The 14095-nt window shown below is 43.1% G+C and overlaps 1 protein-coding gene across 3 annotated transcripts in view; it reads left to right on the top strand.

Moving 5' to 3' along the window:
* Positions 1-10872: 10872 nt before the first annotated feature.
* POU2F1 (POU class 2 homeobox 1) overlaps positions 10873-14095 on the top strand; it is a 211536-nt gene continuing 208313 nt past the window's right edge. Inside the window, exon 1 of one of the 3 annotated variants that reach the window (XM_075072991.1) lies at positions 10873-10949. In XM_075072991.1, coding sequence (XP_074929092.1) covers positions 10889-10949 — 61 coding nt within the window. In that variant the 5' untranslated portion in view covers positions 10873-10888. The remainder of the gene's footprint in view (positions 10950-14095) is intronic. The other 2 variants (XM_075072995.1, XM_032777410.2) reach the window with 2 other exon arrangements.

The following is a 14095-nucleotide window of genomic DNA, read 5'->3' as shown; positions in this document are numbered from 1 at the left end:
GTGGCATACTCGTCTGTGCAGCAACCCAGATAGATTCATGATGCTACCTACTACAACCTTTTCCTGCCCCTCCCTGTTCTTTTGGGGGCAATATGCAGTCCCAGGGAAGTCACTAGGGAACATTCCCTGTGCTCCTCTGACTGCAGAGGCTGTAATTCTGCCTGGCCCTTATTCTGGACACTCAAACAGAGGGGCAGGCTCCTTATTCCTTTCCCCCACCACCACTGCACACTCATAAGAAAGCAAGGCAGAATCTAGCTAATTTTAAAGAATAATGGTATGATACCATTTTATAAAGGAAATTCTACTTTTTGATTAAATTAACCAATATTTTAAAAATGTAATAGAAGCTCCCTAAGATAATCCCAGTATTATAGTATCTAAGCCCCTCACAATCTTTCATATATGTATCCTCACAATGCCCAGGTGAGGTAGAGAAGTACTATTACCCTCGTTTTACAAATGGGGCAATGAGGCACAGGGAGACTAAGACTTATACCAGGTCATACGGGAAGTCTGGGGGTGGAGAGATCAGAGAATTAAAGCCAGCTCTTCCTAATCCTAGGATAGCGCCCTGAACACTGGCCCACTTCCTCTCAAAACACTAAAGAACTTACTTTACAACAACTGTGAAAGTTTGGTGTCTACAGTACTAATATTTTGGGCCTGATTCTCATTTACGATGTGAGGCCTTGGTGTAAACGAGAATCAGGCCCTTTGTACCTCAATACCACTTTTCATCTGAGGATCTCAGCATGCTTTAATTAAGCAAGCTTCACATACCTCATTTTACAGAGGTAACTGAAGTACAGAAGGGTGAACTGACTTACCCAAGATTTCACAGCAAGTCAGTAGCAACGTTGAGTGACTCTCTGTCCCCTGCTCCAGCACTTTCCCTCTTATCTTACATCTGTGAAAGCATTAAGGTGCTGGAAAAAGTGTCATGCCTACAGGGTTTGGTCAGTCAAAGATTCTGTCTACACTAGCAAAGTTTTCTAAACATTTCCTACCATTGCTAACACCAATTCTGCATTAACAATGTGGCCAGCTCTAATAGAGATTGGCTGCTACCATTTTTAAGACCATGTTACATAACTCTTCAGGTCTAATCAACGTGATATTAAACGCACTTGTGGCTGCTGGCAAAATACCTATAATAAGGTTCACAACACTGCTAACACCGTTGGAGTTAAACAAGTGATAGCAATAGTAAGAAATTTTCAGAGTGCAGACAGTCTTGATGTAATTATCTGTAACTTGATACCCTAGTGTTAGTGAAGAGTTGTAGTGTGCATGAAACATCTGTAGAAAAAGACAGAACAGGGATTTTCTCCTTTCTGTTCCTCGAGTTGAATTCTTCTTTCTTAAATAAATAAAAAAATAAAATAAACTATACTCCTAAATTGTTATTACTCTTATTCTTTTTTAGTCAGTTTTACCTCAGACACATACATTTGGCAATGATAGTAGGACTGAAGTGGGATCTGTGTTCCCTGGCTCTGACTCTTCATCTCAGAGTGTTGAACTGGCAGTTTTCTTATTGACAGTTAGTTAATTATTCATTTCAGATTAGATCATATGTTTTTGAGTACTTTGCTCTTCTTTATGATCAGCATATTTATATTATATTGACATTTTTCTTGAAATTCTCATGATTTGGACCCCTTTCCAATACCTGCCTGCAGAGGGAGACTCGTGGCAAAAACTGGTTCACTTGGGCAACTTTTCCTTCTGTTTTTTTCAGAATGTTTTCCCTGATGAGGCCCCAGGATTATTGCAAACCAGTTGCAGGAAGAGCTGCTGCTCAATTAGGCGAGAAGAAACTTGAAGGAAAAAAAGAATAAAGCCAGCTAATTGCTTGAGATAACAATCTCTCCCCACCAGTGTGTGTCTGTAACTAAGAGGATTAGCTGAACTTTATGTGTCATACCAAACCTGACAATAAGCAACAGTGACTTCCCCCCACTGGCATTTGTACCTTCACGTTTCATTTTCCTGCTGGTACTACAGCCTTGCCCCTTGCAAAATGATGAACATGAATATCATGAATATCATGGCTCCTTTCCTTTCCTACCTTCCTTAAAGATTTATGACTAAAAAACAAACAAAGCCCAGCTGTTGCACTGACACTTATGTATTTCTCCTCCTCTTCAGGAACATGCCTCTTTTCCGAGAGCACAAGCTGGCAAGAAGAGGTATGGGGCTGCTGTGTTCTTTTTGGCTTCAGCTAAGCTTACTGCTTTATGCTAGAGACACAAAGACAGTGGCCCCAAATCTGTTCCTATGGAAGTCAATGGCAAAGCTTCCACTGGGACAGGATCAATCCAGAAAGAGAGAGAGAGAAAGCAGAAGCCCAGTTGACACAGGACTCAGCCAAGTTAAGACCCCATTTAGACATGGTTCCATGCAAAATAATTTTACCACAATTTGGCCCCATCCATCCTGAACAGCCAAATATTTTTAGCTGGAATTGTTGTTTAAACAGAATTTTAAACCAGGTGAGCAGATTCCTTGAAACCCACTGTGGAGTTTGCCAGAGAAAGATTGGTCTGAGAGAGTCATAGATACTATTCCTATGAAAACAGGTTAAAGCTAAGCTTCTTACAGGGTCCAGAGGAAAGGTAGCAAAAATGTGAAAGAAAAACATTACGAGTATCTGCTGGGCAGCACAGAGACACATGAAGAAAGTAACCAGCTGTACCCTCTGTAGTAGGAAGAGAGGCTGAGACATAAGCCTTTGTATCAGAGGCCTGGTATGAGGCAGGACCTGCTCAAGGAATTTGGCAAGGACAGGGCTGATATCTAACCACACCCTCTTGAGGAGATTGAGGAAGAAATAATGGATATAACATGCAAGAGGGACTGGGAGAGGGAAGACTTAGAGCTGGGTTCAGAGATACCAGGGATCTTTGTAGATTGATGTAAAACAAATACCAACACTAAAGAGTCTATTTTTTAAATCACTGTTCTAAACAAATTGGGATGTGGGGCTCAGGTGATCATGGGCAGGGTTTGAGGTCAAATGTTTGAGGTTTGCAAAATTTGCAAGAGATATTTGTGATGTGTGATAAAATACAGGGAATTTTCCAGTTTTTGGAAGGCATTTTATTTAAACCCGTTTTTTGTGCTGGTCACACTCACATTGCTACACAATTCCTTGAATATAAGGGTATGTCTACACTACCCGCAGGATTGGCAGGCAGCAATTGATCCAGCGGGGGTGGATTTATCGTGTCTAGTCTAGACACAATAAATTGACCCCCAAGCGCTCTGCCATCATAAAAAATAATAAATAATAATAATAATAACTTGACTCCTGTACTGCAGCTCAGTGAGAGGCACAGGCAGAGTTGATTGGGGAGTGGCAGCAGTCGACTCATCACGGTGAAGACACCATGGTAAGTCGATCTGAGTACGTCAACTTCAGCTATATTATTCATGTAGCGGAAATATAGATAAGGCCTAAGGGCTTATCTATACTTGAAATGCTAGAGTGGTGCAGCTGCACTGCTGCAGCTGTGCTGCTGTAGCGCTGCACTGTAGACACTGCCTCTGCTGACAAGAGGGATTCTCCCATCAGCCTAGCTAATCCACCTCCCCAAGAGATGGTAGGTAGGTTGATGGAAGAAGTTTTCTGTGGGCCAAGTGTTGTCTACACTGGGGGTTAGGTCGGCTTAACTATGCTGCTAGGGATATAGATTTTTCATACTCCTGAGAGACCTAGTTAAGTCAACTTAATTTTCTAGTGTAGACCAGGCCTTAGTCAAATCATTGTGATGTTACTGACACTTTAAAATGACACAAGCAGGTACACTCTGGCAACATAAATTCAGAATAGTAGCTGGGGGTTCCTTGCATAGCTTCACAGAGAGCAAAATGTATGTGTTGAGTGAGAGAAATGCTTAGAACCAGACTTGACTTTTAATCCCAAAATATGTAGAGGCAGGGACACTGTAAAAATGTCTGCTGTGCAGCCAAGGCTTAAGATGGCCTTGTTACTCCACAACTTCTGTCTATGATGTGTGCAGCATTAGTTTTTGTTTAAAGGGTCCCTGATCCCATCCCTTTTTCCAATACATATGAAATGGAACGTGTCTGCCTTTGAACTGCGCCCAGCAGTGCTGCAAGATTCAGTGAATGAAGGACACCATATCCAATTGAAATTACAGAGGAATTTGAGGCAGGCAGAATGTACTTACTCAATTGGAATTTAAACTGTGAAATTAAAAGGAAATATTCAAGAATGATGGGGCAGAGAGATTCTCTAATCTTTACCTGGCTCCGGCTGTGTGTCAGAAAAGTCTGAAGAGGGAATAAGCAAAGAACCTGTCCTGGAATAAAGGGTTGGGAGAGAATAAAGACAATGTTTTCAACAGCGGCCAGCTCCAGCTGCGTATTTGTTTCATAGGCTCTGCCTATGCTAAGAAAATGACTTGTGGTTGATAAAAGTTGTCAAGTGTGTGTCCCTCCTAGCCTCCAGGGTCAAAAACAATTGGGTTTCTGATGTAAACAGGGCCAAAGCATTTCTAATACCTCTAACAGAAAGTGTGTTAGATTCTTGTGGAATGAGGGGTTCAGAACTCTTTTTGCAATGGGCATGAAACACATTATGGCCCTTTCTACAGTATCTATTTGGCCTCCATTACTGTAGTATCTGAGCACCTCATAAACATTAATCAATTAATCCTCACAACAGTGTTTTGGGTGATAGTAGCTGGAGGAGCAGAATGTTGGGAGCAGAAGGTTCTATGGCAGTTGGAAATGACAGTTGTGGATGGCAATTTGAACTGGGCAGCTGGAGAAAATTGAATAACGTATGGTGACAGCTGCAGGATCCCCCCGACCAGACAGACAAGGAACAATCAGGAAGAAAAAGTTAACAGAACACAATGAACAGTGTGTGTGGACTCTGGTGAAAGTAATGACAGTGAGCTGAAGAAACCAATAGGAGAAGGGACAATCTTTGTGATTAATACACAGGAAAGGGAGTCAGGCGTTCTAGTCCTCCCTGTGTAACAGACTCACAATGTGACTTTGAGCAAGTCATTTAAATCTCTCCATGCCTCAGTTTCCCCCACTGTAACACCGTGATGATGATATTTCCCTACCCAGTGTGCATGGGGAGTTGTGAAGCATTCAGAGGCTAGGGTGGTGATGATCATGGAAATGCTTATATATCAATAGAACCAGAGAGGAAGTGAGAGCAGAAAATGAGAAGCAGATTGAAAAACTCACATTAAAAGATGAGTGCACTCCTGGTGATTACCTCTCCCTTTTCTGAGTATGTGTGAAGGGTCTGAATTACTGCTTGAACTGCCTCATTAAATATAAAAATAAAACCTCATGTTTCTTTTCCTACATGTTCTATTCCTAGCTCCAGAATAGGAGTTAGCTGGTTATAGTGAGGGTTAAAGAGTTCTGGGGTGATCTGCTACACTGCAGTAGTTTCATCAGTCTGAAATCCAGAGTGTCAGTCACAACTATCAGAATAGGGGAGTTTAGGTCATCCTTCCTCAAATACAGAGACAAGAGAGGGATGCAGGCAGAGAGCAAAGAAAGCCATCTGGTAAAAGGGAGCTGGAGAACTTGAAGTGTATATTGAAAGCCAGAGAGGTGAGTAGGGAACTACAATGGAGTACATATGAAATGCATCTCTGCTGCTATGCACACAGCAGTCCACATGTTGGGAGTGATGTCCTTTTAACAGGAAAGGGGGAAAATGTTGGAGTCAAAAGTGTGCACGAGGGTGTCAGCCTTTTGGAACAGGGGACTCTAGCTCATCCTACTGCAACTATAGTAAAAGTTAAAGAGGCATGTGGGGATTGGTGAGTGAGAGGAATGGTCTTGTGGTTAAATCACTGACTTTGGGACTCAGGCGATGTGGATTTAATTCCTAATTCTGCCACAGACTTCCTCTGTGACCTTGACAAATTGCTTATGTGTAGACGTGGCAGAATTCAATTTTTATATTATTTTTATAATCTCAGCAGAAAATATTGATGTTTATTTTTTAAGCATTTATTTCTATTTTTATCAATTTAAATTTCCACAGCTGCAGGAAATTATGAGGCATCAAATGACAGGGAGTATTCAGACAAAAATAATTTAATGACAATAAACACTGAGGTATAAAAAGTTAAAGCTTTATAAACATTAAAACACAAATTGTCAACATCACGTCAAAACATACAAAGTAAATATCTTTAAATCAAACTTGAATAAGTTCTCAAGCAGCATTTTGATTACTTTGCCTATTTATAAATTTTGATAATTATTGATGGAAATATTTTTGGTCCGTTTGTGTGTGTATGGTGAAACTGACATTTGCCAACAACAATCAGATCCTTCCTAGCCTAATTATGCGCTTTGCTTTGCTCTCTGCTCTTCACTTCCCCATCTGTAAAAGAGGGATAATAATTCCTCCTTCCTGTCATGCTTTGCCTGTCTTCTCTTTAGATTTGCAGACTCTTTGGGGCAGTGACTGTCTTTTATTATGTGTATATACAGCATCTTGCACAAATGGTGCCACAATCTCAGCTGGGATCTCTATAAGAAGTGTGGATACTGCCTGTGGGAACTGGAGAAAAGCCAAAGAGAGAGGTGTTCAAAATGAATCGTGGGAGAGTCAGAGAGGTGAATGGTCTGGAAGTGAGAGGGGGATCTAAGAGGAAGGGGGCTACACAGAAGTGATATTTCTTTCCTCTGCTGCTGTGCTAATGGCAAGCAGATTGTTCAAAGGCTGATACCTCATTAAGGAGAAAGGACAGAATGTTAGGACCATACGTTTCCATGGCAGTTGGGAGCGGGGGCAGTTTTAAACATGCATGAGAAGACCTAAGAAAGCATGGTGACGACAGGAGCAGCACCTCCTTGAGGAGGATAGGAACAGGCTGGGAAGAAAAATTAATTGGGAGGAAGGAAAGTATGTGAACAGAACATCATTAGGGGCATGAGCATAAGCTGCAGAACAGAAATTTAATGGAGCAAAAGAAGAAACCAGGGAGAAAGTTAGAGCGTAGAAACTGCCAGGGGAGGGGGAGGAATCAGCTGAGGAAGCCCCTTCCAAAAATAGGTGCATACAGCATGCTTCTTAATTTATCCCTGAACTAGGGCTGTGTGAAGGGTTGGATTTGCTGCCAAATCTGCCTTTTGCTTATATATAATTACCTGTATTTCTTTTGCCCCCACAATGCAGTAAATTATTGTCTAGAAAACAGTAATAAGTTAGAGCTGGTTATGGGTAGAGGCAATGGTACTAGCACTGAAGATCTGGGATCATACACACAACGAGCAGTACAGAGGACAGTAGGGCATCTAACTTCAATGACTGGAACAACCAGAGATCTGGGGGGAATTGTGAAAAGAGGCCCAGAGTAGGGATTGGGAATTAGAGATGGGTATATACTGTAAAAAAAAACAACCAAAAAAAAAATTCAACTGAATTTTAAAAAGAATTTCCGTTGATTGAATGTATGCCCTTTATGTATGCGTTCATTTTGAATACTGCATTAAGTGAATTCACTGGCAGGAACATTCACCTAAATGGAGATTATTTTAGCAAATTTTGAACTTACATGTGCAAGTATTCATACCAGAAACCTGACTGGATGTGTTGCACTTATCCAGTCAGGGGACAGAGTAAACTAGGGGCTCCATCCTGCGAGGGGCTAAGCGCTCTGGGCCCTGATCAGTGAAGGACTTAAGCACATGCTTACCATCAAGCATGTGAACAGTCTCATTGACTTCAACAGGACAGCATATGGACTCAAAATTATGCAAATACTTAACTATCTTGAGGAATTGGAGCTTGAGAACTCAGTATCTTGCAGAATTGAGCTATGTGTTGCCTATGTGTCAAATCATCTTGAATTTCAAATAATCACAACAAATTGCTTGTGAATAAGACACAGGCCAAGAAGTATTTGGCAAAAAATTTCAAATAAGAAATAAACTTGAGAAAATCACAATCTGTTTGAAGACAATTCACAACAGAAATAGAGGCAAGATTTGTCCAATAAATTATTCATTACCAATGATTTGCCAAGCTTTACTGGATATATAGCCACAGAGATGTGTGTTACGCCTTGGGGAAAGAGCCAGAAAGAGATGTATCAAAGTAAACCTGAGAGGACAATGCAGATAGAGATCCAGAGAAGCCTCTGGAGAGGGAGCCAGAGAGGTTATATGGGCAAATATGATGGAGTACAAAGGGAGTGCTGTTCTTTTGCTGTTTACAGCTAGTCAAACGGGAACCATATTTTGGATGATATTCCTGAAGATTGTGGAAGGTTGCATCTTGGAATTACAGTTGGGGATGATAACTTGAATCAAGTAGATGCAAGAGCAAGAAAGAAGATTAAATGTGATTAAATAGGTTGACCTTGAGAAAGATGAGAGAGAAGCATTATTTAGAGAGGAAGGTAATAGGAAGCTGCATACTGGTGTGATAGTGCAGGGATGAGATGAGAAGCAATGGGAGAGGTCATTAAATGCATGCAAGAGTAGAGCTGTGTAGAGTCTTAAAGGTGCAGACAAAGGGCCAGTTTCTTTTGTGTGGTGTGATCACTTTGCCTGTACTGCTGATGTAATCTGGCCATAAAATTGGATTGGTTGGCCCATGGAGGACTAGCTGGAGGAAAAATTGAAGAGTAGCAATCCAGTATGCTTCTGTTTACATTTTCATTCTGGAGAGTCATCCATCCTTTGTTACAAATAGGTCCTCCAAATGACAAAGTATCTAATAAGTAGCATGGAATATCATCAAAATGAATGTAGACATGGAACCAACGTGATTAGAAGGCCTTTCTTTGGCATTCCATAGCACAGTCAATTTCCACCAATATATTCTGGGATATTAGGAGACTTTACATAGGAACAAAAATCACATACTCTGAAGAATACTCCTAGACTGTCATCAAGAAAAAAATCTTTCTAATGCAGCCCTTATGGAGCAGCTCTGCTCTAATCTTTCCTATGCCTCTCTTTTTTGGATCCTCCAGTGTCTGCCTCTGCTGCTGCTCATAACTTTTTCCAGCAGCAGCATGCAAGATACGGTTCTTCCCAGTGTCATTGTTATCCAGAGTTTTGAATATTAGCAGTGAAACTGATTGGAGTTTTTGTTGTTTTGGGGTCTGATCCAAAAAAGTCTATTGAAGTCAATGGAAAGCCTCCTACTGGGCTTCAGATCAGGCCCTTAGTGAAAAATATTGCATAGACTCTCCTCAGTTTCTTCTTTTTCTTTATATGGAGTATAATATTCCTGGCTTTTGTGTATAGATGTGTGCAACAAAATATTATAAGGAATACAATTAAAGTTATTAATCATTTTAACTTAATTCTGCTGAGTTTTTAAACTCAGCAACGTGACCAGCAATGTTTTCTCATCTCACCTGTTTAAGATTATTGTCCACCCTTCTTCGTAAGGCTATGGAAGTTTTTAACATAAAGCCAATTTTAGTTGTAGACCCTAGTATACACTGTCTACTTTTGATGAGTGAGGCACAAAGTCTGACTCTCTTTTCCTTTTAAGCCAGTCAAATTTGATGCAGACTATAGAAGAGGTTAAAGTATTTGTTTGAGAGAGATCTCCCTGGAGTTGTGTGTTGTCCAAGACTGGAGATGTGTTATGACGGGTTTCTTTAAAGAGAAAATTACTTTCCTGTAATTGTTCTTCTCTGAACATATGAAAGACCCCCCCACACACACACGCTGCCCTGCACAGAATTGAAGGTTCTATTTCATTTTCTTATTATTCAATACCCTTTTATACATAGGGGATTAATTTCACTTTGAGCTTGGGGAGTACCTGTCTTTCACAAAACAGTTGTGATGGGTATTTTCACAGAACACTACTTGCAGATTTTGCTTTTTTTTAGATGCCTCGTCAGTCTAACCATTATATTTGAAGATGTTTTCATTTAGGATTATCTATTTTACTCATGGTGATTCCCTATTTATGCTACTCCCTAGCAGCTTACTGGCAGTGAAATAGTTAATAAAAACTAAATAAAAACGTGCCACAAGCATTTCTTCTTTTAATGTGTCTGGTGTTCTTGTCATTTTTAACAGCCTTGGCCTTTATCTTGCTGTTTCACATAAGTACAAGGGGTCTCCTTAGATTGTCAGTTATATATATATACATATATTGCAGAAGTAACAAAGCATTGTAAAAAAGCCACATGCAGGTAGGCTCAGCCTTAGGTGACAGGCACCAGTGTGTCCCTCCGCCCCCCAGCTTGCCTATCTAGCCATGCACGTTGGACCATTTCCATCCCTCAGACCAACTCCTAGCTGGAAATGTAATTGCCATAGATGGTTTTAATACCCTTGACTCCCCTCCCTAACATACAGAAACGCTCAATCCCAACACACAGCAATACACCGATACGCCAGCGTGTCAGCGGCACAATGCACCTCCGCTGGGGCGGGGCCTGCCCTGCTACACTGGAGCTGGAATGAGTCCCCAGAAAGCACACAAGCAGCGACTAACAGCGCAGTCCCCAACCAATCAGTCCCACTACGCAAGGCCGCACTCTCTAGTGGGGAGGTGGGCAACAAGGCGGCTCGCGTGTCGAGGACCTTTACATGTTAACGAAGGCTGGGGCAGAGGTGAACGGCAGGGCAAGCAGCGCATGCGCAGAGATGCTGTGAGGGAAAACACGGGGGGGCGGGAATAACGGACTATCGAAAAGGAAGGGCGGATGGCGCAAGCGCGAAGCGGTTGCCCGCACGAGAGGGCCGGGAAGATCACGCATGCGCAATGGCCGTGTGCCGGAATCAGGGCGGGGGAGAAGGGGAGGGGAGACGGCGGCTGCGCGTTTGGGGCGGGCGGGGGGCAGGGAGCGAGGGAGGGTTTATCGGGCGGCCGATTTTGGTTAAAATATTCAAAATGGCGGACGGAGGAGCAGCGAGTCAAGATGAGAGTTCGGCGGCGGCGGTGGCGGCGGCAGGTAATCATTACTGCGTTTTACATATTCATATTCATACTCGCGCGCGCGGCCCCCCCGCCGCCCGCACGCCCCGCTTAGCATAATTTATTAGTACTCCGGATTATTATAATTAACGGCACAGGGGGGAGCGGGGGCGGCGGCAGCCTCCCCGTGCGGGAAACACACACACGGGCGCGGGGGGCATGGGGGCGCCTCCCCGCCCCCGAACCCGGCCAGAGGCCGCCGGGCCGGGCTGGCAGCGCCCGCACGCCCACAATAAAGCCGCTTTACATATTCATGGAGGAGCGGGCCCGGCTTGGGCAGGGAACTGGGGGGCGAGCACCCCGCACCCTCCCTTCGAGTGGGGCCGAGGTCCCCTCCGCGCTGTTGCTCCCGGCAGGGAGCGGGGCTGGGGCGTGGGGTTTTGGGGTTTGGCTCCTTTGCCCCCCCCCCCCATTGGCAGCGTTATTTCCCCAGAGCCCCAGGCTTGCCTGCAGCAGGGGGCTGGGTGCAGAGGCCCCGGGGGGAGGGGAGCTTGGCGGGGGCCTTCCCTCCGCCCCCCACAGCGAAGGTGCCTCAACCCCACTCGACTCTTCGTGGGGAGGGGGTTCCCTGGTGGCGAGCGGCTGCGGGGGTGTCTCTGTTAGCCGGGGGGCTGGGCTGCCCTGACATCGCCCCCTTTTCCCCAGGAGTGGGGGAGGCTGAGCAGCGCAGTGCGGGGCGCCCCGGCAGAGGCCCCTGGGGTGTCTAACAGCGATGCCTGAGGGGTGCGTGGGGTGGCAGGCTGGCTGCCAGGGGTGCGGGGCTGGGCTCGCTCTCCCTCTCTGCGTCTCTCTCTCATTTGAATAATGTCTAATTCGGGGAGGTTTATATTATTGAAATGGCCGACTGAGTTTCCCCGCCTCTCATGTTTAGTAATTCAGACCTTTAATAACAGCCACTCAGAGCCCAAAGCCGTGTTTATATTTTACATTCGCCCCATGTGCTTGTGTGGTTCAATATGATTCTTCTTTCTTGCTCTCTCGCTTTTTTAAAATTTTCTTGGCAACCCACAGGGCCGAGATCAAACCCAGGCTGTGTGGGGAGGAGCGGGGTGGGGGGGGGAGAGGTAGGCCCTGACTCCTCTGGCAGATGCCTAGGCCTCACTCTCTGCCGCTTGATTTATTTACTAATAACTGAAATGACCCCCCATCCCACACCCGCGAGCAAAAACAAAACCCTCCTGGGACCTGAGCAGCATCAGAACTGCTCACAGCTTCTCACACACTCATGTCTTTTAAATAAAGGGCTTATTTTTAATTTATAGCAACACAAGACTGTAAAGCTGCCCCTTTCATAACTGCTTTTCAGTGAGTATAGAGCATTTTTCATCTCTTTGTCCCCGATTTACTTTTTTTTTAAAAAAAAGAGTTGATTTTAATTTACACTTCATGGGGCTGTGAGAACACTTTCAAAATCTACAAAGCCTCCCTCCTATCCTCAAATACAAACTAGATTTAATACATAGAAGCTAATCTTGAATTTTTAATTTTGTAACACACTGGGTCATATAACATTACATAAAATAAACCTCTTTCTCATTGATGTTTACAATGTGGATGCTGTATAGAAGTCCTGTGTGTTTGAAGCTTTTGTCAGTGTCCCTGGTCCTTCTGAATTATTTTTAATTTAAATGTGACAGTACAAGAGAAAACAAAAACAAGATAAATTTTCTATATTTGTGTGCCATAGTTGGCTGAGTGAAAATTGAAAAATATTCCCCCCCTTAAATTGTCAGGGCTAAGTATATGTTTTAGCCAGATACCAGGCACCTTGACAACAAGCAAAATGGACTCCTTTTTCAAGGGAGGTAATGGAGTCATTTTATTTTAATGTAGCATTAATGTTGATAAAATTGTGTGGTTTCTCATTAGTGACCATTGTTTGCAACTGGAGGAAAAGGACCTGACCAAAGGGTATCTTACAGTAGCCATATCAGATTAGCATGTAAACATCTTTGAAGCATGGCTAAGAAGAGTTCATGAAATAGTGCAGTCGGCGTATTTTGTAGTTTGCTTTGAAGGTTAATTTGTTACAAAATACTAGACTTCAGTTAATGAAAAACATTTAATTTTAAAATAACCAGTCTCACTGCTACCTATTTTCCCCCACCCTTGGTAAAGACAGGACTTGAATTCTGCAAGAAAAGATCTGTAGACACTATAATGAGACTGTTCAGGTGACTGACTGCTTCACAGACCAGCAGCATGAGGTTGGCTGGACAAAAAGCAGTAATATGATTTCATGCCTTAAATAGCATATGTTTTTGCACTTGCTTCACAAGATGTGGTCAAGATGATGATGTAACTGGCCAGAGGATAAGGTGCAGTTAATTTGATTTATTGACCTGGGGTGAGGGGTAGCAGTGAAACCTCATAGAGAAACCATTTATCTGAGGACAATTTCCTTTATAGCAGCAATTTAACCACTGCTGAGACTGTAGATATTTTATCCAAGGTGATAAAAATGTACATCACATCTTGCAAACAAAAATTTGATTCTAACTGACAATTTAGTAATTCTTAAAGGATGGATTGCTGGACTCTGGCCTTGTACTGTCACATACCTGACATGGGGTTAACGGACCCAGCATTCTGCCATTTACATGCTAAAAAGAAATCTGTCCACCTCAGTCTGACGTTGTATACTTAAAGTTATGGCTTAAAATTTTACTGATCCCTCCCACATGATATGGTTGGAATGGAAGATGGCTCCACCAGTCCAAATCAGCAGCAACTTCTGGGCGAGAAGCCCATTTTTTCCCTGAGCTGCGATTTCTTTCAGGGTGCTTTCAATGGATCTTGAGTGAGTCTTCGTTTTCAATATCAGTCTCTGGCTAGTAGTCTTTTGCTAAACTTGAAACTTTATCCTGTTTTTTCCATTTGATGGAAGAGACAAGGAATTTTTCTCTTATCCCTCCAGAGTTTTCTGGTTTTCAGTGGCAGCAGAAATCAGAAACTGACATGATTCTTGACAGTTTCACGTACCAAGAGGACTCTGACTTTGACCAGTAAAAGTGACCAACAGCTTGTTAATTTTACTTTGCTGGTTAGGAGAGCTGTGAAACAGTGGCAGTAATTGCTGCTGCTACTCTCTGCAGACTAGGGAAGACAGCACTGCATTAGTTC

The sequence above is a fragment of the Chelonoidis abingdonii genome, chromosome 1, assembly GCF_003597395.2.
Source record: "Chelonoidis abingdonii isolate Lonesome George chromosome 1, CheloAbing_2.0, whole genome shotgun sequence".
NCBI lineage: Eukaryota > Metazoa > Chordata > Testudines > Testudinidae > Chelonoidis > Chelonoidis abingdonii.
The sequence above is the reverse complement of the archived record's forward strand: the minus strand, read 5'-3'. Positions and strand labels throughout refer to the sequence as shown.